This window comes from Petaurus breviceps, unplaced genomic scaffold, assembly GCF_028583685.1.
Source record: "Petaurus breviceps papuanus isolate PSGF00001 unplaced genomic scaffold, PetGlider_PUasm1.0 184, whole genome shotgun sequence".
NCBI lineage: Eukaryota > Metazoa > Chordata > Mammalia > Diprotodontia > Petauridae > Petaurus > Petaurus breviceps.
This window is the reverse complement of record NW_027185793.1, coordinates 16,328,382-16,355,288: the sequence shown is the minus strand read 5'-3', so window position 1 is coordinate 16,355,288 and position 26,907 is coordinate 16,328,382. Positions and strand designations below refer to the sequence as shown.

Genomic DNA, 26,907 nt, shown 5'->3' with positions numbered 1-26,907 from the left:
CAGAGTAAAGTCTGTGGGCATTGTGGAGGCAGCCCTAAGGCTTAGGTCTCAGAGGTCTACTCTTGAGGTTAAAACTTCATAGTCAGCGGCAGCCAGGTGGCTCAGTGAGTAACAGCTTGGCTCCAGTGTCGGGATGACCTGGGGATCAAATCCGGGTGCAGATACTTAGCACCACACCCAGAAATAACTGACTGTGTAACCTTGAGCAAGTTACTTAACCCCGATTGCTTAAAAAAAAAACACTTCATAGTCATCTACATGTAGATTATTAGCAGAGTACAATGAAAATATTATTGTCTTTTATAATTATATTTGTATTCTATAATATGTTATACATATTATATGGAAATGTATTATGTATAACATAATATTACATATAATTATATTAATATCTACTAAATAATAACAATGATTAGTACTGATGTAGTGCTTTAAGGTTTGCAAATATTGCAAAATATTATCTCATTTTATTCTCACAGCACCTTGTAATATAACTGCTACCTGATGGCCTGAAAGTTCCCAAGGTAATTTTTGCCCTGAGAGAATTTGTTTCACAATTAACCACAGTCTTTTGATAATCCTGAAAAAAAATTATTTAAAATTACTTTAAAAATTATTGAAGTGCTAATGAATTGTTCTAAGAAGATACTGTCTACTAATAAGGAAACATATTCAACTTACGCTGAGAGCAGTCACTGCCGATCCAGCCAGGGTAGCACTGGCAAGATCTGTCAATGGGATTACAGGTTCCGTTGTTGGTGCATGTGCAGATTCCCCCACAATTTTTTCCAAATCTACCGCTAGGACAGACTGCAGAGGAGTCAAAGGTCATTATTAAGTGACAGAAGTGTGTTATGTTTCCTGACTTTCACTTTTGAAATGAATGAAAGTGGAGAAAGGGACTCGATAATAAATAAAAACCACAGGGAGAGCCCACTAATACCAGAAAATGTGCTTTTCTTTATATATTTTTCATTTGAGATTATCACTCAAATTAAAATAGTACAGTTCAAAGGATACATTCATATACACACTATATATATATATATATTTTTTTTTTTAAACAAGCAATGAGCCGGGTTCTCCTAAGTTAGGAAAAAATGTTTAAATTGTGCCTCTATAATTGTCAAATGACATGGTTACGTGTAAGTTACTTCCTTTGGGAACATCTGGTCACCATATGTACCTCTGATAAACGGCCTTTACCTTCATTACAAAGAGCTCCTGTGAAGCCCGGTAGGCAGTCACACAGTCCAGTGATGTGGTGGCAGGGTCCGCTGCTGTGCACACACTGAGGACATTTTTGGCTGCAACGGTGTCCATAAAAGCCAGGTAAGCAAACTGAAACCAGAGAAAAATCATGGTAGTTTTCCATTTTACTTTTTTCTTCTTATTTCCTATATCAAATTTTAGTTTAATGGCAAAGAAGCAGAAAAGGACTGTGTTGCCAGAAACTGCTCATGAAATTCTCCAAAGAGAATAGAACCAAAGATCTGTAATGGCCTTTAATAAAGCAATGAACAATAATAACGTCATTTCAAATACAACTGAGTTATCTAGCAATTTATATGTTCTTCAAGAACTATAACAGCAGAAAAAGAAATGCAGAATATATATGAGAGATCTTTCTTGCTCAAAAGGTTTCAGGTTAACAGAACGTGATGTTTTTTAGTGGTTTGGTTTGCATTTAGCCAAAGTTTATTTTAAGTTTGCAAATTATTTTCTCAACACAAAACTTTTCAATAGACAAATGTTTACATTGATCCTAACTGCATTTATCAGTGCCAATCTACCTCTATGCTACTGCTACTTGTAACACGAAATGAGGAATGGCGATAAGAGGTAAAAACGACTGCTGGCAGGGTCAATTCAAATTTTATGGATTGAATAGAATGTTTGCAGGTCAAATGATTTTTGATCACTTTCTGCAAGACTGACAGAAAGATCGATTAAAGTATCTGAATGGCTTTGCCAATTACCTTATGTAAAGGTTTGAAATCTGATTATTTAAGCAATTAGGGACAGAAAGAAAACAAAAGCATTGTAGAGGAACTGCAATTGAGGTGAATTCAGCAAGAATTCATACAGAGACCCAACTACATTGTTTATTCTAACCTCGGATTCTATTCTCAAATGTCAAATGATATGTCTTCTCCAGCTTTCACGCAAAAAGTTTAACAGAGAGAATTATTCTCTACACAGACCCCAGAGAAAAGGAGGAAATAAAGTCCTGATGAGTCACTTACTTCTTTGACAAGTGGAGCCTCTGAAACCTGGTGCACACTCACAGATGCCATCATCAGGTGAGCAGGATGCCCCATTTTTGCAGTGACACGGCAAGGAGCAGTTTGGGCCCCAGTGCCCTTCAGCACACACACTGTCACAATGGATACCTTCAAGTAATTGAAACACAGGGTGGGAGTTATTTCAGAAGCAATTAAGTAGGAAGTAAGGCATTGATAAGGCAGCTAGGTGGCGCTGTGGAGAAAGTGCCGGACCTTGAATCCGGAAAAATTTTCCTGAGTTTGTATGTGGCCTCAGACACTTACTAGTTGTGTGACCTTGGGCAAGTCACTTAACCCTGTTTACCTCAGTTTCCTCAACTATCCAATGAGTTGGAAAAGGAAATGGGAAAATACTCCAGTATCTTTGCCAAGGAAAGCCCAAATGGAGTCACAAAGAGTCAGACGTGACTGAAAAGTGACTGAACAAGGCATTGAATCAGTTGTCATAGTTTTTATATTAGAGCTATTTGGTCCCTTGTCCATACCAATTCTAACATCTTATGAAAAGAATAAACTGGAGATACTTTCACCCACAAAAAGAAGTCTGTTTGACCATGGACAAGACCCTTTCTGAGGCTCAGTTCTTCATACAACCCCAGATTTAAATCTATGATCTTATGCAAAGGAGACGGAACAGAGTATGTCTGATAAAAATGGAACTTACTATATTTTCCCTAAATCCTCTGGTCTTCCAAACTTTCTTATTTCTGTCAAAGCCACCACTATCCTTCTGGCTTCTCAAGTCCATGATCGTGGCCTTGTCCTAGACTTATCCTCACTCTCCCTCATCCCTCATATTCCAAATTTTACCACTTCTTCCTTTGTAATATCTTTCACCTCTGACCACTTATTTCTACTCATATAGCTACCACCGTAGTTCAGGCCCTCATCATCTCTCAAATAGATTATTGCAACAGCCTTCTAATTGGTTTCCCTGGCTCCTGCCTTTCCTCACTGTAGTCCATCCTAAAGTGATGCCAAGGTAATTGTCCTTAAGTGTATATCGGACTGTGTGACTTCCTCACTCAACCAATTTCAGTGGCTTCCCATTGCCTGTGGGATCAAATACAAACACTTCTGTTTGGCTTTTAACACTCTTTGCAGCCTACTCTCAATCTATCTTTCACTGGATTTCATTGAACATTTCTGCACTTTTCCTGCACTCTTGTGCTTTTATATCGGCAATTCCAATGTCCTAAATGTGCTTCCTTATTATTTCTGCCTCCTGAAGTGTTTCTCTTCCTTTAAGATGCAGTTTAGGCACCATATTCTGCATGAAGGCTTCCTTGATTCCCCCAAGCACCAGGAACCTCCCTCTTGCACTATCTTATTATATGTATAGATTAGATATAGATATAGATGTATAGATTGCCAAGACAGGGTAGTCCAGATATAAGGTGATAGGAGCCTATACTGGGAAGGTTGGCTCTGTGAATACAGAGAAGGGGAGATTTTACACACACACACACACACACACACACACACACACACACACACGAGATTAAGATGGCAGAAATGACCAAATTTGGCAACAGACTAAGTATCTGAAGGAGTCAAGAATGACAGTGAGATTGCAAGCTTGGGTAACTGGATTACAATGTCCTTGAAAATAATAAGAAAAAGACCTTAAACTTACTATATTATAAAGTGAGAGCATTGTTGAAGTGTAAAATGGATAATTTTGATTATTTAAAATGAAAATTGTCTTGTATAAATAAAAGTTATGCGGAAGGAATGTAGAAAATTGGGGAAAACATTCATAGACAATCTCTCAGGATATGACTGGATTGGAATGTTGCTGTGGTGTAGGAAATGATGAGCTGGTTGATTTTTAAAAACATGGAAAGGCTTGGACTTATGAAGGAAAATGCTATCCATCTTCAGAAAAAGATATGACAAATAGAAATAAGCATAGTATGGTCTTACATATATCTCTATGGTATATATGTATATATATGCAAATGTTTACAGTTATCTATGGATATATATACTGTAAAGCTACATACGAGCAGCTTTTCAGAGGACTGCTCTGTGAACAGCTTTTAAGGTTCTGATTACTTAGTATAGTGAACTCTCTATTCAATAACAAAATCAGAGCAAAACATTCAAAATACAGCATTCACAATGTTACAACTTATCACAGAAAATCGAAATACAATATTCACCATATCACAATCCAACAACTTATCACTAAAATGTCCACATAGTTTTCACCAAGTGGTCATATAGTTTTCAACAAAGTACATTCATTTAGTCAATCACAAAATCCTTAATTTAATCACAAAGTACAAAAGTCAAAGTTCTCCACCCCTTGGTCACAGTAAATCATAATCTCCTCAGTCAGTACATAGAATGCAAGTAAAGTTTTCTTTCAGCTTGACTTGAGGCTGGCTCTCAGCTTCCATGGTTCCTCTTCCATGGTCCCAGCTCTAACTGTCACCTGGGTTCAAAGGCAGGCAGCTCCCAGTTCCTTGTCCAGCTCTCCGTGCAGTTCCTGTTCCACACTGAAGCTCACAGTGTCCAGTCCACCTTAAATCCTTCACAGTCTTTGTTACTGTGAAGTCAAGGCTTAACAAAGCTACAAACAGACGAAGTGCCAACACCACAGTCATGCTTCCTCTGGCAGCTCTGGCTGACCCTTGGAAGTCTTCAGCAGAAGTTTCAGCTGGTTCCCAGAATCAAAACCACTTCCTTCAGATTCTCAAAATAAAAATCATTCTCTCCAGCCTGGGCCTCTCTTCCTCAGCCTCCAGTACCTGGCTCCAAGAAGATTTAAAATTCCAGCTAGGGCTTCTCCTTATGTACTTATTAGCTCCTTCCTGTTCTGCCCTTTCCTGTTACATCAGCAACTTCCTGTTACGTCAGAAACGGGTTTACACATTTTGTTTAACAGGCTTGATACAAGGCTCAAAAGAAACTGAAACAAGGTGTTAATTCAATAACTGAAACAAGGTGTGAACTACTTCTGTGCTTGCCATTACATACACATATACATCCTTAATTATGGCAGGGTGAGGGGAAAGGGAAAAAATAAAAAGCACACAGCAGAAAACAAAAGAAAACCTACAAGGAAATAAAGAAAAAACTAGACAGCTTTCAAAATAATGTACAATATTTATTATATAGGTTTTATTGAAATGGAAAATTATTGTTTTATACTGAATTCTCTCATGTTCTGCTGTGTACATGGCAACATCTTTTTTTCTTTTCTCATTTTGTATTTAAGTTTAAAATAAATTTTTAAAATTACAAAAAAGAAAATAATAGGAAAATCTGGAAGAAGGGATGGCTCTGAGGGAAAGATAATAAATTCTGTTTGGGGCATATTGGATTTGAGATGCCTATGGAATATCCAGGCAGATATGTCCAAGAGGCAGTTGGTGATATAGAACAGAAGGTCAAGAGAGAAATTAAAAGCTGGATATGCCACTCTGGGAGTCACCTGCATAGAGATAATAATTGAGCCCATGGGAGCTGATGGAATCACCAAGAAAGATAGTACAGAGGGAGAAGAGAGCCTACCATGCCTTGAAGAACACTTTAGTTAGAGGGCATGACCTAGATGAAGAATCAGCAAAGAAGAGTGACAAACAACAGTTGGACAGGTAGGAAAAGAAGAAAATAGTGCTACAGAATCCTGGAGAGGAGAGTGTATATAGGAGAAGAAAGTGATCAAAGGCTGCAGAGAAGTCAAAAAGGATAAAGAATGAGGAAGAGTCATTAAAAGATCATTGATGACTTTGGAGAAGACTATTCAGGTGAATGATGAGATTATGAGTCAGAATTCAGAGGGCCTGGAACCAAGCAAAAGGAGAACAGGTAGAGAGACCTAGTGGCTCTTTTTTTTTTCTTTTTGGACGGGGCAAGGCAGGGCAATTGGGGTTGACTTGCCCGAGGTCACACAGGTAGTAAGGGTTAAGTGTCTGAGGCCAAATTTGAACTCAGGTCCTCCTGACTCCTGGGCCGATGCTCTATTCACTTTGCCACCTAGCCGCCCCACTGGTGGCTTTTTGAGTTTAGTGGAGAAGAGAGAAGAAATAGTGAGAATGGTCGGATCAAGTGAGAATTCTTTAGGAATGGGGACACAGGACATGTTTTTAAGGTAAAAGTAAGGAGCAAACAGAGAGAAGTTGAAGATTAGAGTGAGAGTGGGGATGATTGAGGGGAAGGGGACAACTGCTGTAGGGGCAGGATCAAGGGTGTATGTTAGAAGGATTCACCTTAGCACAAAGAAGGGTCACTTCTAAGAGACAGATGAAAGAGGAGATAGCGGGAGAAGATCTCTGAGTGATCTGAGAAAGGAAAGAAGGAGCTCTTATTGAATGGTCTTTTTGAATGTCCTCAATTTTTTTTAAAGACCAACAGACAGGGCTCTGATGCCTGAACCAACTATACTTTACATACATCACTGGAGCAAGACAGCCTTTACATTTGAGCAATTGGGGAGCTCTAAACACAGGCCACTCAGAATCTCGACCAGAGAATCACAAGATCCTTCTCATAAGTGAGCCCCTAAAGAAAAATACCAGCTCAGAGTATATATACACTACTCACAGCTAGAAGGCATCACAACTCTCTGTGACTCAGTGCCCAACTAGAAATTAGCAAAAAGTGTGACAGCCTTCTTATAAGCAAGCCTCCCCTAAGCAAGCTTCCCTTAATGGGTTCCACATGAGGCCTATTAATGGGTGGGGAAGATCTAAAATCCATTAATATTACTGTAGCTAGAGAAAAGTTAGGTTATTTTATGTTGAGTGTATACCAACATATCCATGTGCGGTTGTCATTTTAGTCTGTCTTGCCGTAATTTGTCTCTTTTTGGTCAAAATCTGTGAAGAAAAATTCTGCTCGCTGAAGATTTTAGTAGAGATCCAAATTTAGTTGAGAAACACAAATTCACAAATCAGGAACTTTTCTTCCTTATTTATATTTTCTTTTGGGGAACAAAGAAAACAGATACACAACTGTGGAGGTAGAGAAGTAGTGCCCATTCTCCCAACAAGAGTCTACTAGATAGAGTAGAAATGAAAGCTGTGTCTCTGGTTCTTTACCAGAAGAGTTAAAATATGATTGGGAAAACCACATGAAGCTTGAGGGGAAAAAAGAGGCAGATATCCTAATTGGTAAGAAAGTTTAAATTTTTTAAGTGTACCAGGTCAAAGAATTATTATCTCAAATAAAAGCTCTGGAATACTGGAAGGGAAGAGAACAGACTCCAAAACATTGATATTGAATTCTTTTTTTTTTTAAGCAATTGGGGTTAAGTAACTTGCTCAAGGTTACATGGCCAGTTATTTCTGGGTGTGGTGCTAAGTATCTGAGCCCGGATTCGATCCCCAGGTCATCCCGACACTGGGGTCAGTGCTCTTGCTCGCTGAGCCACCTGGCCGCCCCTGATATTGAATTCTAAGATTGTGGCACAGTCATTTCCCCCATCAAAATAGCCTCTGTCACAGTATAGCCCTATTTGGAACACATATTTCATTTTCATAGAGTCATAGAGGGTTCAAGTACTTGTAACATTTTCCCCGATTTGTAATGAATGTCATTCTCACAAATCACATTGCTTCCATGAATACTACCTCCTTGCCAAATGACATTTAATGTGTCACATGACCTTCTGAACAAGGAATGGGAGGAGAAATAAAGTAATTTAACTCTCTCATTGATATTAATGACTTGGCTCAGAAATTGGTGTCCAAATTAAAAACACTTTGCATAATAGATATCCATTACTCGTACTCATGGGAGTACTCACACGCACTCATGGGAGGTTTGTAGTTGATTAAACATTCCAACTTGGGTTAAAAAATATTAGTTTTTAACTAGCAGTGTTTACCCCTGTCCTTGACTAAAGTTTTTAGTCAGAGTATAATACACTTTTGAAACCTCAGCAGCCTTCTTCTCCTATCTCTATGTGAGCTCACAGTAGGTGCTTACATTTAGTAGAGGGTACATTTTAGGAAGAAATACGTCTATAAAGAAACGTCATACAATGGGCTAAAATAACTAGGGATTAATATCTCAGCTCAGAAGGCTTAGAAAAATACCAAGATGAGTCAGTTGAGGCTGCCTATAAGCAGCAATTACTTGAAAGCTGAAAAAACAATAGATTTTCATATGGTAAATTGACTCCATCAGTACATGATATTCCTTGCTAAATACAGACACAGCTACATAATGATGGACAGCCTAATTATACCATTATGTTGTATGGAAGGATCAGTGTTATTTCCTATGGAGTCCTTACAAGTCTAAGGCCAGACGGGATGATTTGTGTTGCCAATCCCTGTCTCTCTTTCATGACCCAGACAGTGGAATGCAGCATTTTTTCCAGGCCTCAGGCCAACATTTGCGTCCTCTCTCATGCAGATTTAGGATGTGGCTTTTAAAGTCTGGTTCTCAACCAAAGCAGAAAGCCACATAACTACCAGTGAATACAAGAATATTCTGATGTCCTCTTAATACAACTTAAGACATTAATATAACAAAGGCAGATTTGGTGTGACAGAGTTAAAAAAAATGACCTCACCTGCTTATTAGAAAGGCCTTCACCAGAAAAAAAAAAAAAGCGTAATCTCTGGACCTGTGGAAGAGGTGGTTGATCTAAGTTCTATGGGTCTGGGAAAAACATTCTCTCAGATAAAGTAACCTCTGAGATCAAGGAAACAGCACTATAGTGTTTGTACTTAACTTCCCTAAATGCCTACTTAACTTCCTGAATGGACAACAACGATTATATTTTAAAAGGGCCTCCACCATCTTAAAGATTTCCTTCCCACACAGGAAATTCTGGAAAGACTAACCTCAGAGTAATGCATTTCCCAAGAGGAACAAATCTGACTTTTAACAATTCTTGTGACTCCAAGGCTTGCACACTCCTCTATTCCCTTTTTTCCACGGAATGCTACTAACTGGCTGTGTACTCTAAATAAGTCTAAAAAGCTATAAAAACCCAGCTAAGAAGCTGAAGATTCAACTTGCCTGCTCAGTCTTCCTCACTATACATTTCAGTCTGATTTCTCACTTTTTGACCCCCATCTTACAGATGTAATTATTTTGCTTGTTTGTATTTATATTTTCAGCATATTTGGCATAGTTCTTGGGATGCACATATACTGAAGCCTTAATTATCCTAGCTTATTTATATCCTAGCTTAATTAAAATCCCATCTTCTACAAAAAGACTCTCCCAACCTCTCCTAATTTTAGTGCCTTCCCTCTTTAAATTATTTCCTATTTTTTCTCTGTCTACCTTGTTTGTACATATTTGTCTGTTGTCTCTGTGAACTGTGAACTTCTTGAGGGCAAGACTATCTCTCGCCTCTTTTTTGTATCCTCAGTACTTGAATGACAAGCTTAATAAATGTTTTTTCATTCATTCATTCCTCATGCAAACTAAATTCTCCTAAAAAAGAGTAGCAAAATTTACTGAATTGTCACCCACTATCAACCTGTTTCAAGACATGATGGGAGAATATTTTTTTTTTCAAATGCCAAGTCTAAACTCTCATGGCAGCAGCAAGTTAAAATAGAACTTTCTAGGTAATCCCATGGTTTCCTAAATATAAAAGTAACTGAATTTAAAGCTGAAAAATGCTTAGCACTATTGATGGCATGATTTTTTTTAAAGGTCTGGGAATATCTAACCTATCTTTCATTCAACCCCTAGTTTAAAACTGCAACATTTTATTGAAGAGTCAGTGATGTTTTTATTATATATTTGGAATTACACATTTAAAATTTGTTAATAATTCTATTCTATTCATTACAAGGCACCCTTCTAGAACAGTATAGAATTTGGGGTATCTTTTTTATAATTTAAAATTACTTGAATATGTTTCATTTAGCTTGGATTTAAGTACAAATAAATTTTTTTAACAGAACAGGAATATTTTAACACACCTGAGACACTGAGATGTAACGTTAAATACCTACATCTCATCAGCAAATAACACTGTTCTCATGGACAAAACAACTATTACCTTGATGGACTTTGTAATTAAAATAGTCAACCATAAGACAACATAATAAAAAAAGAAACTCCTGAATGTAGTTGACTAATTGGTTCAAAAGAGCAATCTGGATCTCCTTTAAGATCACGTTTGTTAAAAAAAAAAAAATTATACCCAGGAATGAATTTCCAAACTTTCGGAGACCTTTCAGCTTTATAGTTTTCACTTATCTTTACAGCTTCATTTAATTTCCACTCCTCAGGTTTCTGACAGCATTTTGTCTGGCCCTCTCCTCCCGCATTTATCACACTCTTTCTTCTATCATATTATTTTTCCTTTCGTTAGAGTGTAAGCAGGTCCTGTGTATCTGTATATCTCCAGCACCTAATCTAGTACTTTTCACATAGTATGCACTTAATAAACTGAACATCAGTCATTCACTTATAGAACTTTTGCCTTACTCTTTACTTATATTTGCATTATTTTCTATGTTTCTCAAAGAAAATCATAAGATCAAATCTGGCAAAGATAATAGAGGTCATTTAATATTATGCCTTTACATTACAGATAAGGAATATGATGCCCAGAGAGGTGAAATGATTTATTGGGATCGTCAGGTAAGTGTAAGAGATAAGGTTGTGAAGATGTTCAACAGTATTCTATCAGTACCAGTGGTTTGAGTTTTCTTCCGTTATTAAAAGATTGATGTATGTCATTTCATTGAAGGAGAGAAAGGGGGCTTCGAAGGACAGTGAGGGCTTTTTTATTAGTTAGTTTTTCTCTCTAAAGCCTCTGATTCTTTTTTTTTTTCTTTTTGGAGGGCAGTTGGGGCTAAGTGACTTGCCCAAGGTCACATGGCTGGTAAGTGTTAAGTGTCTGTGTCTGGACTTGAACTCAGGGCCTCCTGACTCCAGGGCCAGTGCTCTCTATTCACTGTGCCACCTAGCCACTCCAAAGTCTCTGATTCTTACCTGACCATCCAGGGAGACAGTGACAATAGCCAGTAGTGGGATGGCAGCCATCAGCATGACTACAATCGCAACGCTCCATGCAGTTCAGCCCATATGTTCCATCCTGTCAATACAGTTGTTCAAACACAGCAATGAAAGATGTGGAAAATTACAGAACACAGGGTTCAGAGGAGGAGAGATGCAACAATAAGGCACATGTCATTTTAGATACTATGGAAATAACTGCCCTCCTCTGTTTTTCTTATTTTTTTCCTCACTTAGTTGAAAGAAGAACTTCCTACCTTAGCATAAATAATATCCCCTTAATAGGTTTTAAAATATAATTTGGAATTGGTTGAATTAAAAAGTTAAGGTGAGGACCTTTAAATAAGACTTTTCAAAATAATTTTGAAGTGAACTATTAAGTAATAATGGTTAATTATTCAGATTCAGTTCAGTCACTGTCTCAGTTCATCTATCAGTTACACTAAACCATAAGTGAAAGAATTTTTTATTTTATTTTTTAATTAATTTATTTTTTATTTATTTTTTTCTGCTCCTTAGTATCTTCATTCTGTTGAAGAGTCTAAACAACAAGAAATTTTCTGATTTAAGAGTGAGAGATAAATGTGGAAAGACTGAATCAGAAAACCTCATACTATTTAATCTCTCCCACAGAAACAGATGTTAGACTCTCTCCCACAGATGCTAAAATTATAGATTTGGAACCAGAAGGGCCAAGCATGATGGTGCCTGCCTGTGATCTTTGCCACTTGGAGGCTGGTGAATTACTTGAGTTCAGGCGTTCTGAGCTGCAGGAGGGCTAAAGGTGTCCACACTAAGTCTGGTGTCAATATAGCGAGCCCCTGAAGAGGAGAGTCATCAGGCTGCCTAAAGAGGGGCAAACCAGTCCAGTTTAGAAAAATGGCACAAGTTAGGGGTGGCTAGGTGGAGCAGTGAATAGAGCACCGGCCCTGGAGTCAGGAGGACCTGAGTTCAATTCTGGCCTTAGACACTTAACACTTACTAGCCCCTGTGACCTTGGGCAAGTCACTTAACCCCAATTGTCCTGCCCTGCAGAAAAAAAGAAGGAAGGAAGGAAGGAAGGAAGGAAGGAAGGAAGGAAGAAAAATGGCACAAGTTGAAGCCACTATTCCATTCAGCAATAGTATCAGGCCTGTGAATGGCTTCCAGACTTAGTGAGACAGGAAGACCTAGTCTAAAAAAATCTAGAAGAAACTTTAAAGATCATCAGATTTAACCCCTTCATTTTACAGATAAGGAAAATGAGGTTCAAGGAGGTTAAGCCACTTGACCAGGGTGACATGATTAATTAAATGTCTGAGGTAGAATTTGAACCAAGCCTTTCTGATTCTAGATCCTGGCCTTCACCCACTATGCTCTGCTTCTTCTTAATGTATTAAGTAGAGGGAAAAGTAAGATTCTTTCTTTTCTTTACAATTCTATGCACACAATGGGCTGAAAAGATTAGACATGATCTGTTTCTATAGACTTTTCACTTACGTGTTTATTTTAAAATAATTTATCTAAAAATTATATTTTTCCTGTCTTTTAAAAAATAACACGATGAGTTTTAGTATATTCTAAATTATAATTCAAAACTTTACTGAGATATCCTGCCATTTTATTTTTATAAACACATCATTTTGCTATAGGACAATAGAAATCAAAATGTTTCGTGGGCATGGCACTTAAGTCTGGGGGAGAAGGATATTATAGCTTTTCTCTTTCATTCTAGAGTTAGTCTATAAAGTAGCTGCAAAGGAAGGACACCAGTAGCACTCTCCCAGCTGAAGAAAATAAATCATAATTGCAGCTAACAAGGGGAAAAGGTATATAATCAACAGAAAACATGCGTGATGTTGGTATTGATGGTATAATGATATCCCCAGGAAGACCCACTCCAAAGAACATCTGAGTGTGATAGAGTGTTTATGTTTTGGGAATGGAAGGTTGGGAAGGGTGGTATCTATTTTCAAAGCTTGTTGGTTGATACTTGCCTGTAAAGGCTGAAGATGAATATACAGTCTTATCAAAATCATTTTAAAATTTCAGAGCAGAACAATATAATGGGACTTCAACAGAAAAATAGTTTAATTTGCTAATACATTTGATGCATAAAAAACCCAGAAAGATGATGTTCAAGAGTTTCCTTTTGCCAGTACTATAATTGGATTGTGAAGGAAAGAAAATCTCCAAATTCAAAATACTGAAAATTTGCTCAAAGCTTAGATGTAATTTGGTGAAACCTACTTAGCTACTAGTGAATATCTAGGGCATCCAGGGATAGAACCTTCATGTGATCTATTAAGAGTTTCTTCTGTACCTTTGAAAGTGAAGTTCTGCTTGGATGAAACAGTGAGGAGAAAGTGTCTCCTCTGCTAGTGGGCATACTTCAATAATGCTGCATTTCAACTACTTTCATATCATGATAACAGTATGTTCTTTGAAGACAAAAATACTGTAGATGGAATTCAGTATCTCAGGTGGAAAAGGCTGAGAAAAGAAGTCTAAATGGAGGTAAGTCAGTTATTCAATAAGTACTGATTGACGGGTGTGAAAGTGTCAAAGTATTCCTTGGAGTCGGGGAAATAAAAGGGGTGTTATATTATTAGAGAACGCATGTAGCTAGTTTTTGAACTCATTCACAGAAGCATATATTTAGAGCTGGAAAGGACTTCAGAGGTCATCTATTCTGACCCACTCCATTTATAGAAGAGGAAACTGAAGACGAGGGAGAATAAGTCATGGACCCAAAGGTAGTCAGCATTAATTAGGGGTGAGATTTGAAGTTAGATCCTCCAACTTGAGAACCAGTGCTCTTCCTACTATGCTATGACCTCTGAGGGCTTTTGTAGTTCGAGATATTATGACCTTTTATCTGCCTACAAAATATACATGCTTTTAAGTAAACAAGTAAATAAGTATCTGAACTAGGAAATACTAAATAAATTTATTACCCCATAAATAGATAAGAATTGACATTTTTTATACATTTTAAAGTGCCATATAAATATCTGAAAGAGCTCCAGCATTTCTTTTGTAACCTAAGGATTAATACGAGAAGTGCAGACTAGATGCTAATTAAATGTTAACGACTTTTATATAAACGGAGAAGGAAAAAACCACGAGAGGTATATTTAAGTAGAGAATGGAGATCAAGGGAAGAGAAAAGGAAAGTATGATAAGGACAATGTTTTCCCATTGCCTGCCACCATCCAGATGTTTTGAATATTGCAGACTACATGAAAATTTCCCAATTTCCTTTTTTCTACCCCACTCTTATCTCCCATTTTTACAAATACTTCCCAAGGATCTGAATCTAAAGAATTCAATAATTCTATTATCTCTCTGGGCTTTGTTTAAATTGACCCAAGCTATCCAGAAAAACAGCAGAAAATTCTCAAGCAGACATGCTTTGGAAGAGAAACGTTCACACCCTTTCACAGTTAGATGTCTTGAGTTTTACCTGGCAAGCAAATTCACATTTCTCCCCTCGCCATCCAGGAGCACAGGTACAGGTTCCATCCAGAGCACTGCAAGCTCCTCTATTTAGGCATTCACAGGTTGAGTTGCAGGCAAAGCCCCATTTTCCACTGGGACAGTTGATGGAGCAATCCACGCCATGCCAACCTGCCACAGCAGAGTGTCATCAATATGTTGAGGAAATGAAGGCATCTATTCATACTATTTATAGCCACACTGATCTCACATAACCCATACTTCTTTCCCCATTATCTCTCTCTCTCTCACTGCTATCTCAGATGAAGAGGTGGATCTTTTCCTTGACAAGTCCTCTGAATGTACACTTGATCCTATCCCTTCTTGGCATCTTCAGCAGGTTGGTGTTAATATCTTTAATTTTCATTCCCTCCCTATGTATATCATTTCTCTGAAGTTTACAAACATGTCCCATTAAAAAAAATCCTCATTTGATTCAACCATGCCCATTATCTATTGTCTGAAATCTCTTCTCCACTTTTTGACTAAGCCCCTTGAGAAAGCCATCTACATTAGGTACTGTCATTTCCCACTCTTCTCACTCACCAATGAATCCTCTATTTACTTTTTGATTTTATCATTCATCATAAACAATCTTCTCCAAAGTTATCAATGACTTCTTAATTGTCAAATCTAATGGCATTTTTTTTTTCTCAATGACCATTCTGTTTGACCTCTCTGCAGCCACTGACTGCAGATCACCATGTCTTCCTGGGTTTTCATGACACTGTTCTCTCCTGCTTTTCCTCTTTCCTCTCTGATCCTGCTTCAGTCTTTTTTGTTGGATCTTCATTCAAATAACATTAACTGCATAATGCTCCAAGGTTCTGTCCTAGGTCCTCTCTTCTCTTCCTTTTCTCTAACTTATCCCACTTGGTGATCTCACCAGTTCTCAGAGTTGATGATATCTCTGGTGATGATTCCCAGATCTATATATGCAGCACTAACTTTTCTTCTGGGTTTCATTTCTGTAAGACCAACTGCCTCTTAGATATCTCAAAATAGATGTCCCCAGGAATCTCAAACTCAGCTTACACCAAACAGAACCTTTATCCTTGAACCTTCCCCTCTTCTAGACTTTTCTAATTACTATTGAGGGCACCACGACTGTCCCAGTCACCCAGGCTTGCACCCTCAGTGGCACCCCTGCCTCTTCTCCCATTCACCCATATATCCAATCTCTTGTCAAATACTGCCATTTCTACCTTTATATTTCTTGTATCTATCCCCTTCTCTCCACTCACATGATCACCACCTTAATACAGATTCTCATCACCTAACACCTGGACTTGTAATAGCTTTCTGGTTGGTCTTCCTGCTTCTAATTTCTCCTCACTCCAGCCTGTCTTCCACATAATTGGCAAAGTCATTTTTCCTAAGGTGTACATCTGACCATTGAATCCTCTCCCCTACCAAGTAAACTCCACTGACTCCCTATTGCCTCTATAATCAAATATAAAACTATAAAGACCTTTGCCTGGCATTTAAAGTCTTTTACAATCTGGCCTCTTCCTACTCTTTAGTCTCTATTCTAGTTTAGTTACTGCTCCCCTCCATGTACTCTAAAACACAGTGGCACTGTACTGCTTACTGTCCCTCCTCCTTCTTCCCCACCTCCACCCTGACTCCTGACATTATGCCTTTGAACTGGATGTCCCCATACTTAAAAATGTTCTATCGCTCACTTTTACCTCTGCTTCCTCCATGACTCATCTCAAATCCCACCCTCTATGGAAGGCCTCTCTGGGTTTCTGCCCTCCCTTCCCCAATGCTTTCCTTTTGCAATTCCTTCTTTCCATTCTGAATATATCTTGTTTGTACATAGTTAAAGCTGGCAGCATTTACTAAGCACCCACAAAATCATAACTACCTAGCATTATATAATGCTTTAAGGCCTGCAAAGTGCTTTACCCATTTTATGCTTATAACAACCCTGGGAAGCAGGTGCTATTATTGTCCTGATTTTACAGAGGAGGAAACTGAGGCAGGAATTGGTTAAGATTTGCCATGGGTCACAAAGTTAGTAAATTTCAAAGACTAGATTTGAACACAGGCCTTTCTGACTCCAAAGGCAATGTTCCATCCACTGAAACAACTAACTACCCTACTACTAGGCATTGTGCTAAGGGCTAGAGGTACAAAGAAAGGCAAAAGACAATATTGTCTCTCTCATTATAAATGTAAACTTCTTGAGGTCAGGGATTGTGGTTTTGTCTCTCTCAGCATCTCCGTCATTAGCACAGTGCCTGGCCCATAGTGGCGGCTTCATACATATTTGTTGAATGACTGATTCAAGTTGTCCAGCGGCAGAGCCCTAGTAGGCAGGCAGTGCAGCAGGTAAGACCAGCTCTTCTAACTAAAAGAACAAAGCCACACCTTGGTCTGGCTCTTCTTAAGGCATTTGTTCTCTCTCTACAGAGAAGTGCCAGCATCAAACAAACATGAACAGGCTATCTGAATGGGGGTATAGAAATCGCCTTAACATTCAGTCACACCCACTCTACTATACTGAGTTTTATATGGCATTAAATAAATGTATTCTTTAAAAAGCAAAACAACACCAAAAAAAAAGTGAAAATGTATTTAAAAGAAAAATTTTTATTTATTTTTATTTTTTGGAGGGGCGAAGGCAGGGCAATTGGGGTCAAGTGACTTGTCCAAGGTCACACGGTTATTAAGTGTTAAAGTGTCTGAGGCTGGAGTTGAACTCAGGTCCTCCTGAATCCAGTGCCAGTGTTCTATTCACTGTGCCACCTAACCTCCCCCAAATTTTGATCCTTTTTTTTTCTTTTTTATTAGGACAGTTTCCAAAATAGATGGCTTGATTTTCTAGATAAACCAACATTTCTACCCTCAGGGAATCATATGTGAATTCCTGATCAAACATAAAAACTTAATATAAACAAGTACATAAAATATCAGTGAAATGACTCTTGTCTGGATTTAATGCCACAAATAGTTCTTACCCAAATTTACTTAGGATTAGATAATTTTTTTGCACTAATGCAAAAAGAAAACACAACAAAAACCTCTTACATTAAAGCAGAAAGTCCAGAACTGAATCCTAGAAGATTTAAGTGAAATCTCCATGAATTTCAGAACAACAGAACTGAAAAGTGCTAGTTTTCTTCTAATATAAGTATTAGATACAGAGAAGGAGTAATTATCACAAGTCCTCACATATCAAATGAGGGGCTAAGAAATATGCCTATAGAGATAGGGAAGAATAAACATGAAAAGCAAACTTTCTTTTATACTAGTGAGGACTTCAGTTTATTCCTCTTAGACCTAGAAAAATCTTTTTTTTTTTAAATTTTTTTTTCCATTTTTCAAATGCTTTATTAACTTCTGATTTACATCATTCATTTCAACCACATTTTGAATTACAAATTTTCTCCCTGGTTTTCCCCTACCCACCACCCCAAAATAGCAGTCCCACAGGATATCCCCTCCTCCAATCTGCTCTCTCCCATATTTTCTCCCATACCCCTTTCGACTTTTCCAGAAGGGCATGGTAAATCTCTATGCCCCAGTGCCTGTATATCTTATTTCCCAATTACATGTAAAATAGTATTAATAATAGTATATATATATATATATATATATGTTTAAACATTTGATTTTACAACTTTGAATTAAAGATTCATTGCCTTCCTCCCTTCTCACCCAGCCTTACTGGAAAGATAAGCAGTTCAGTATAGGTTCTACATGTGTAGCTAATGCAAAACATTAACATAGTAGATATATTGTAAAAGACTGACTATATTTCCCTCCCTCCTATCCCACCTCCCACTTGTTCTATTCTCTACTTTGATCTCTTTTCAAAAGTGGATGCTTCCAACTTCCCTCCCCCCAAGCCTGCCCTCCCATCATCCCCCCTCTCATCCCCTTCCCCCCTACTCTCCTGTAGGGTGAGATACCCTATTTAGTGTGTATTTCATTTCCTCTCCAAGCCAAATTCAATGAGAATAAGGTTGACCCATTCCCTTTTGCCTTCCTATTCTTCCCCTCCATTGTAACCATTTTGCCTTGCCTCTTCTTTATGAGATAGTTTACCCCATTCTGTCTCTCCCCATCTCCTCTTATTATATTCCTCTCTCCCCTCTTAATTTCACATTTTAAGTATCATCCCTTCCTGTTAAATTGGTCCTGTGCCCTCTATCTATGTATACCTGTAAACATATATACACATGTTCACATATGTATTCATATGCCCATATACCCTCATATATAGACATTATATTTATATATATATATATATATATATTTATATTTACATTCCCTTCAACTATTTTCATACTGACAAAAGTTTCATCAGTTACAATGATTGTTTTTCCATGTAGGAATGTTAATAGTTCAACTTTGATAAGTTCCTTATGATTTCTTTTCCCTGTTTACCTTCTCATGCTTCTCTTGCTTCTTGTATCTGAATGTCAAATTTTCTATTCAACTCTGGTTTTTTCAGCAAGAATGCTTGAAAGTCCTCTATTTCACTGAGTGACCATATTTTCCCCTGAAACATGATACTCAGTTTTGCTGGGTAGGTGATTCTTGCTTTTAATCCCAGCTCCTTTGACCTCTGAAGTATTGTATTCCAAGCCCTTTGATACCTCAGTGTAGAAGCTGCCAGATCCTGGGCTATCCTGATTGTGTTTCCACAATATTCAAATTGTTTCTTCCTGGCTGCTTGCAATATTCTCTCATTAATCTGGGAATTCCGCAACCTGGCTATAATATTCCTAGGAGTTTTCTTTTTGGGATCTTTTTCAGGAGGTGGTCGGTGGATTCTTTCAACCTCTATTTTGCTCTCTAGTTCTAAAACATCAGGGCAGTTTTCTTTGAGAACTTCTTGGAGGATGATTCTAGTTTTTTACTTTGATCATGGCTTTCAGGTAGTCCAATAATTTTTAAATTATCTCTCCTGTATCTATTTTTCCAGGTCAGTGGTTTTTCCCATGAGATATTTCACATTGCCTTCTATTCTTTCGTTTGTTTGGATCTGTTTGACAGCATCTTGATTTCTCATAAAGTCATTAGCTTCCATTTGCTCCAATCTAATTCTGAAGCAATAGTTCTCCTCATTGGGCTTTTGAGATTCTTTTTCCATCTGGCAAATTTGGCTTTTTAAGGCATTTTTCTCCTCATTGCCTTTTTGAGCCTCTTTTGCCAGTTGAGTTAGTCTATTTTTTAAGGTTTGATTTTCCTCAGTCAGGCTGCTGACTCTCATTTTGTAATTTTCTTGCATTGTTCTCATTTCTCTTCCCAACTTTTCTTCCACTTCTCTTATCTGTTTCTTAAGGTCCTCTAAGGCCTGTAACCAGCTCGTATTTTCCTTTGAAGCTTTTGGTGCAGGAGTTCTGACTTCACTGTCTTCCTCCTTTTCCATGCTTTGCTCCTTTTTGTCCCCAAAATAGGAGTCTAATGTTGGAATCTTCTGTCTGCTTTGTTTCCTTTGCCTGGTCATATCGCCTCTCAGTCACTTGACCCCTGGGCTTTTTGCCACAGTAGGACTGTGCCATCAGAAAGGGGAGCTTTCCTCCCAAACGCTGGGGTTTGCTCAGCTGCCGGAGATAGTAGATGTGCCCTCTCTGAGGCTTCCACACACTCTGGCAAGCTGGTCACACACCCCAGGACCTCCACCCTAAACTGCAATCCAGATCCAAGCAGCTTAAAGCAAGAGTGATTACCCCTCAGACTGGTTGCTTAGTACCCCTACACTCTGCAGGCAAGGAGCTGAAGCCTCAACGTGGCACTGGCTGTGCTGGGGTCTTAGTGGCTTCTCGCCCCGTGGGCAAAAGCCATGTACTCCCACTTACTGGGTCCCAAAGTGTAGACTGCAATGTCTTCTCACTTTGTCCTTTGCATCTATGTGTTGATAATTCTGGAAACACCACAGGTGCTGCTGATCTGGAGTCCCTCTGGCCAGCGGCTGGTCAGACCCGCCCTGGGGCTAAAACCCACGGGGCCTGGGCCGGCTCCCAGAGCCAGCTGGCTGATTCCTGCGGGCCTGCCGGGCTGTCCTCAGCCGGAGGTTAGCTTCTCTGTGTCATTTTGTGGGTTCTGCAGCAATAAAGTTTGTTCAGAGTCCCCTTTTTACATTGATTGGGGAAGGTGGAAGCCGGAGATGCTTGAAGGTCATGCTTCTACTCCGCCATCTTGACTCCGCCCCCCAAATTTTTATTCTTAAAGCACAATCAATCACACCTATAGATAAGTGAGTACTCTCCCACAAAATGGGCTTTGTGCAAAGCATTTCTTATAGTGACTCTACCATAAGTTTTAGGTCTGAGTTGGGCTAACAATGCATCAACAGAGATGCATTTCTTCCAAAGTTGATAAAATCACAGTATTTTCAGATTGGAAGAGACTGCTGAGCTCATCTACTCCAAATCCCTTCATTTTATAGAAGAGGAAACCTGTGGCCTAGAGAGTTAATGAGACTTATGGTCACAGTTAATTAGTAGAAAATTTGGAACTAATACTTCAGTGCTATGCTTCTTCTATTACTTTGCTGCTCATATAACTTTATATTATATTTTCTTCCTTGCAGGCTCATATACGGCGCCATTCTGACCTTCTTACCTGCTTTGCAGGTACAAGAACCATCAACTGGAGAACAAGTGGCATCATTTTTGCAGTTGCACCGAGAAGAACAGTTTACCCCATATGTTCCTAGAGGACAAGGAGTGGAACAAATAGCATCCTAGAAAAGCACAAACAAAAAGAAACACGAATAATGAAAACATGTCTTAATTGTGTTCAGTGTGAGTTCTGGAATACAGAATTCTAAAGTCCTTACCTTCAACCTTTGTAGTGCCACTGGCCAATGAATTTCTTCAGAAGTGTTGTTACACTCTCACCAGTATATGCTTTGTTAAATATAGACTTTAATATGATCTAACCTGGCATTGGCTCTACCCTGGTCTGGGATACAGGGTCGTGTAGCCCATGTTGCTAGGTAACTTATAAAATTAGTTTTGTATAGTTTTTATAGGGGGGATCATATTGCCTAATCAACAGTAAAAGTTTTTATCATGACTAAAAAGAGACAATGTAGATTGTAGATTTGGAATATCACTATACATTTAACAGAGCAAATAAATATTAATATTATCTTAAATGATAGTGTTCCACCTTCCTTGCCAGTGAAATAATATAATTAGGTGAATATTTGAGGGTCTACATTTTTTTCTTTGAGTTTAGAGAATAGGGGTGGTTAGGTGATGCAGTGAATAGAGCACTGGCCCTGGAGTCAGGAGGACCTGAGTTCAAATCTGGCCTCAGATGATGAACACTTACTAGCCATGTGACCTTGGGCAAGTCACTTAACCCCAATTGCCCTCCCTCCAAAAAGAAAAAAAAAAAGGAGTTTAGAGAACATAAGAGTGAGAGGTGATTTGTTAAGTAATAGTGACGAATGACAGGCTTTCATATATGAATGGTGGCCTCACATTTATATAAATATCTTCAATTTATATAATGACTTAAATTTACTAAGTACTTTCCTTATAGTAACCCCATGAGGTAAGTAGAATACATCCCCATTTTCTAGAGAAGGCAGGCTCAGGAGAAGTCAAGCTATTTGCCAAGGCTAGTAATTAAATGTCAGAGCCAGAATACAAACCCAGATCTCTCCTAGCTTCAAGTCCAGGATATCTGTATTATGCCATGGTGCTTTTCCAAGGGCTTAGGACGCATATAAAGATTAATCTCTTGACATCTAAATGTTGTTAAACACAAGGATAAATTTTGAAATAAAGCTGTGAAATTGTCTTCTTTTACAGTCTTTAAAAAGAGGAAAGATCGGGGTGGCCAGGTAGCACAGCGAGTAATATCACCAGCTCCAGTGTCGGGGTGACCTGGGGATCGAATCTGGGCTCAGATACTTAGCACCACACCCAGAAATAACTGGCCGTGTAACCTTGAGCAAGTTACTTAACCCTGATTGCTTTAAAAAAAAAAAAAGAGGAAAGACCTGGAATAACTCAAATGTAGCACTGCCTTTAAGTTGTTGAACAAGCAAGATTAAACCACTATTAGCCTTCCCACCTCTTTGATTCACTATACATATGCTTGAAAGATGTAAACTCTTCATGCTATGGTTTATTTATCTTTAAGATAGTGAATTTAATATGGAAATAGCTCAGATTCTCCAAAAATATACTTTGTCAACTGTTTAAATAAAGATAAGAAGAATAAGTAACAAGTAATAAGTCTTCAAATTTGCTTTAGTATATATATATATATTTTTAGCAATTGGGGTTAAGTAACTTGCTCAAGGTTACACAGCCAGTTAGTTCTGAGTGTGGTGCTAAGTATCTGAGCCTGGATTCAATCCCCAAGTCATCCTGACACTGGGGCTGGTGCTCTTACTCACTGCGCCACCTGGCCACCCCTATATATTTTCTTTTTATAAAATCAGACTTTCTGTTTACTATTCAATAATAAATATTTATAATTACATTAGTGTTTATCCTTCCCCTGTCTCTCTCTCACAGAGTTAGGGACCAGACCTGTCATTGATATAGGGAACTCTCAGGTGAGGAAACTCCCTCTATCAATGAAGGTCAGAAACTTTTCTGCAACTTAGAGAGTTGCCTAGATAGAGCACTGGGAATTTAAGTGACTTGCCAAGGGTCAGGCTGCCAGTATTTTTTAGAGATAGGTCTTGTACCCAAGTCTTTCTGGCCAATTCTCTAGTCAGTCACTATGCTAGGCTGCTTCTCTTTCAGAAGGCTAATAGTTTCTGGAAAATTGATTTATTGTGGCAATTTTCATGAAGATGCTACCTTCCATAGTCTCCAGACTTCAACTCTTTCCTCCTTTAAACTTTACCTTGTTAGATCTCCCTGACTCAAGCCAAAGTCAAAATAATTTACCTTAAATCCAGGGGCACAGAAGCATTTCCCCGTCACACTGTCACAGTCAGCACCATTCTGACAGTTGCACAGTTGTTGACAGGATTCCCCATAGAATCCAGGAGCACAGGTCTCATTGCAGTAGAGTCCAGACCAGCCTGGTTTGCAAGAACATTCTCCAGAAACTGGATGACAGCTGAGAGAAACGAGTAAAAGGAACAAGTAACTCTGGAGTAAATATGCTATTAGTCAGTCAATAAGCATTTAATAAGTGCCTACCACATATCAGGCCCTATGCTAAGCACTGGGAATACAAAGAAAGTCAAAAGACAATCCTACCTTCAAGGAGCTTGCAATCTAATGGGGGAGACAACAAGTAGACAAATCTGTACAAACAAGATCTATGCAAGAAGAATAGCAAACAATTAATAGACAGAAGTAAGAGGGATTGGAAAAGGCTTCCTATAGAAGGTAGGATTTAAGATGGGACTTAAAAAAAGCCAGAGAACCTTGGAGGTAGAGATGAGGAAGGAGAGCATTCCAAGGATGGGTGACATAGAGAAAATTCCCATAGCTGAGAGATGGAGGACATTGTTCATGGAACCTCAAGGAGGCTAGTGTCACTGGATCAAAGAGTATGTTGTAGGGTATAGGTGGGGTGGGGGGGGAAAATCCTGTGACCTTGAAGCCACATGTGGCCCTCTCGGTCCTCAAGTGCTAGAGACGGACTGAATCCAAACTTCATAGAATAAATCCTGTTATTAAGGGGCCTCGTGTTAGAGGGGATATCATAGCTAATCCATGAGAGGAGTTTGAGATTCCAAGAGCTGGAGGTGAAGAGGATGAAGATTCTAGACATAGGAGGTCAGAGATGTATAAGGAAAAGCAAGCAGCTTTCCCAAGAGCTGATCTGTCACTCAAGCAACTAAGAGAAGCCCACCTCAAGAAGCAGACGTGAAAACTAGAGGCATTCACCATCTCCAGATCTCCTGAGGCTCAAGGGGCTATAAAAAGTCCATTAATAAATCTCATTTGGATATGTCATTTTGTATATGTGTTCACTCCTTTTTCTTTCCTAGTTTAGATACTGATTTACCACAAAATCTCTTATTTGAATAGGTACTTTTTCCCAAATGGAGGAATTAAGATGGGTTAAAGAACCTGATTAGATAGGAGGGAGGGAAATATAGTCAGTCTTTTACAATATATACACTATGGAAATGTTTTGCATAGCTACACTTGTACAACCTATATTGAATAGCTTATCTTCCCAGTAAGTGTGGGTGACAAGGGAGGAAGGGAATGAATCTGGAATTCAAAGTTTTAAAATCAAATGTTTAAAAAAAATACATATATATATATATATATATATACTATTATTAATATTATGTTACATGTAACTGGGAAATAAGATATACGGGCACTAGGGCATAGAGATCCACCGTGCCCTACTGGAAAGTCGGAGGGGGTATGGGGGAAGATATGGGAGAAAGCAGATTGGAGGAGGGGATATCCAGTGCAACCACTATTTTGGGGTGGTGGGTAGGGGGGAAATGGGGAGAAAATTTGTAACTCAAAATCTTGCAGAAATGAATGATGTAAACTAGAAGTTGATAAAGCATTTGATAAAGTAAAAAAAAAAGAAAATATAATAAAACATAGATAATGTTTAAAAAAAAAAGAACCTGATTAAATTAAAACCTTCTCTGTTCCAGGGAAAAAATAACAAGACATCACAATCCACAGTACATGCCAAATGAATTTGTATCCTTAAGATTAACTATTATACAATAAAAATTACCAGAGAAACAAACAATATACTTCTCACATCTATGAGTAGGAGATATATTTTTAAACAAAGAAGATATAGAGGCAATTACAAAAGATAAAAATAGATCCTTTGATTCAAGGAACTGAAAAGCTTCTGCACAGATTAAATTTATTGTACCTAGGATAAGAAGAGAAAGTGGTTGAATGGAAAAAAATCTTTTTATCAAATTTCTCTGATATGGGCTTGATATCTTAAGATATATAAATAATTAGCAAATATACATATATGTGTATATATATATGTTTATAGAGAGAGACATATCTATAAATAGACATATATTTTATGATCGGTAGCCATTTTTCAAGAGATAAGTAGTCAAAGGATATGTATATAAACCATTCTAAAGACAAAATTTGTAAAGTATTAACGACCATATGAAATAATGCTCCAAATCACTAAAAATAAGAGAAGCATAAATCAAAACAACCCTGAGGTCTCATCTCAAACCCAGCAAATTGGCAAAGAGGACAAAAGATTTCAATAGTCAATGTTGGAGGGATTGTGGGAAGACATGCACACTAGAGCATTGTTGGTAGAGCTGTGAATCAGTATAGATGGCTTGCTCTGATATCTGGGCATGCACAGAGGATAGGCAAGTCTCCCTGCGGGTATAATAAGCAAGTTAAAATTAAACGATAAATAAAAAGTAATTTGAAATTATGCAAATAAAGTGACTAAAAATCCACATCCTTGGACTCTGATTCCATTACTGACAAGGAGGCCACTGATAAGAAAAAAGTCTCCATATACACCAAAATATTTATAGCAGAATTTTTCGTGATAGCAAAGAATTAGATAAAAGCAGATGCCTATTAACTGGAGAAGAATGGCTACATGAATTTTGGTATAGGAATGTAATGGAAGCTTGCTATAAGAGATGATGAACAAATTGAATACAGCGAAGCTTAGAAAGGATCTACAAAAAGTGATGCAGAATTTAAGTAGAGCCAAGTAAACAATATACAGAATCACCATAATAATGTAAATGAGAAAAACTATACATACATACATCAAAAGTGAATGTTACAAAATGGCAAAGAACAATCACATCTCAAAAGAAGACATATAGGAAAACACTCTCAAGTTACTGCTTTGCAGGAGCTTCAGAAGTATTGTATATTGCATGTGTAATCAGACTTTTTCACTGTATTAATTAGTTATGTTGAGTTTCTCCTCTTTCTTTTTTCTGTATTTAAAAAAAATTACTTTTATAAGGCAGGACTGCTCTTTGAGAGGAAGGGAGGGACACTGAGGTGATATTACAAAAAAAGACATTTTAAAAAAAATCCTTCTGAGTGACACTTAAAAATTAACTATCTCCCCTTTTAGAATCATAGTATTAGCACATAGATTTAGAGTTGAAAGATAGCACTGATATCAGACCTCTCATTTTATAGATGGGTGAACTAAGATCGAAAGAGAACAAATGATCTGTAAGAAACTACAACAGTTTTTTTTTTTTGCTTTTGGGAGGGCAATTGGGGTTAAGTGACTTGCCCAAGGTCAC

General features: G+C 38.0%; 1 protein-coding gene across 1 annotated transcript in view; it reads right to left on the bottom strand.

The window, feature by feature from the left end:
• MEGF10 (multiple EGF like domains 10) overlaps nt 1-26,907 on the bottom strand; it is a 165,693-nt gene that overhangs the window by 32,671 nt on the left and 106,115 nt on the right. The window contains exons 10-16 of the mRNA XM_069088175.1: nt 23,591-23,765; nt 21,294-21,414; nt 14,680-14,843; nt 11,211-11,313; nt 2,247-2,393; nt 1,207-1,341; nt 682-810 (exon numbers count right to left, since the gene is read on the bottom strand). Coding sequence (XP_068944276.1) covers nt 682-810; nt 1,207-1,341; nt 2,247-2,393; nt 11,211-11,313; nt 14,680-14,843; nt 21,294-21,414; nt 23,591-23,765 — 974 coding nt within the window. The remainder of the gene's footprint in view (nt 1-681; nt 811-1,206; nt 1,342-2,246; nt 2,394-11,210; nt 11,314-14,679; nt 14,844-21,293; nt 21,415-23,590; nt 23,766-26,907) is intronic.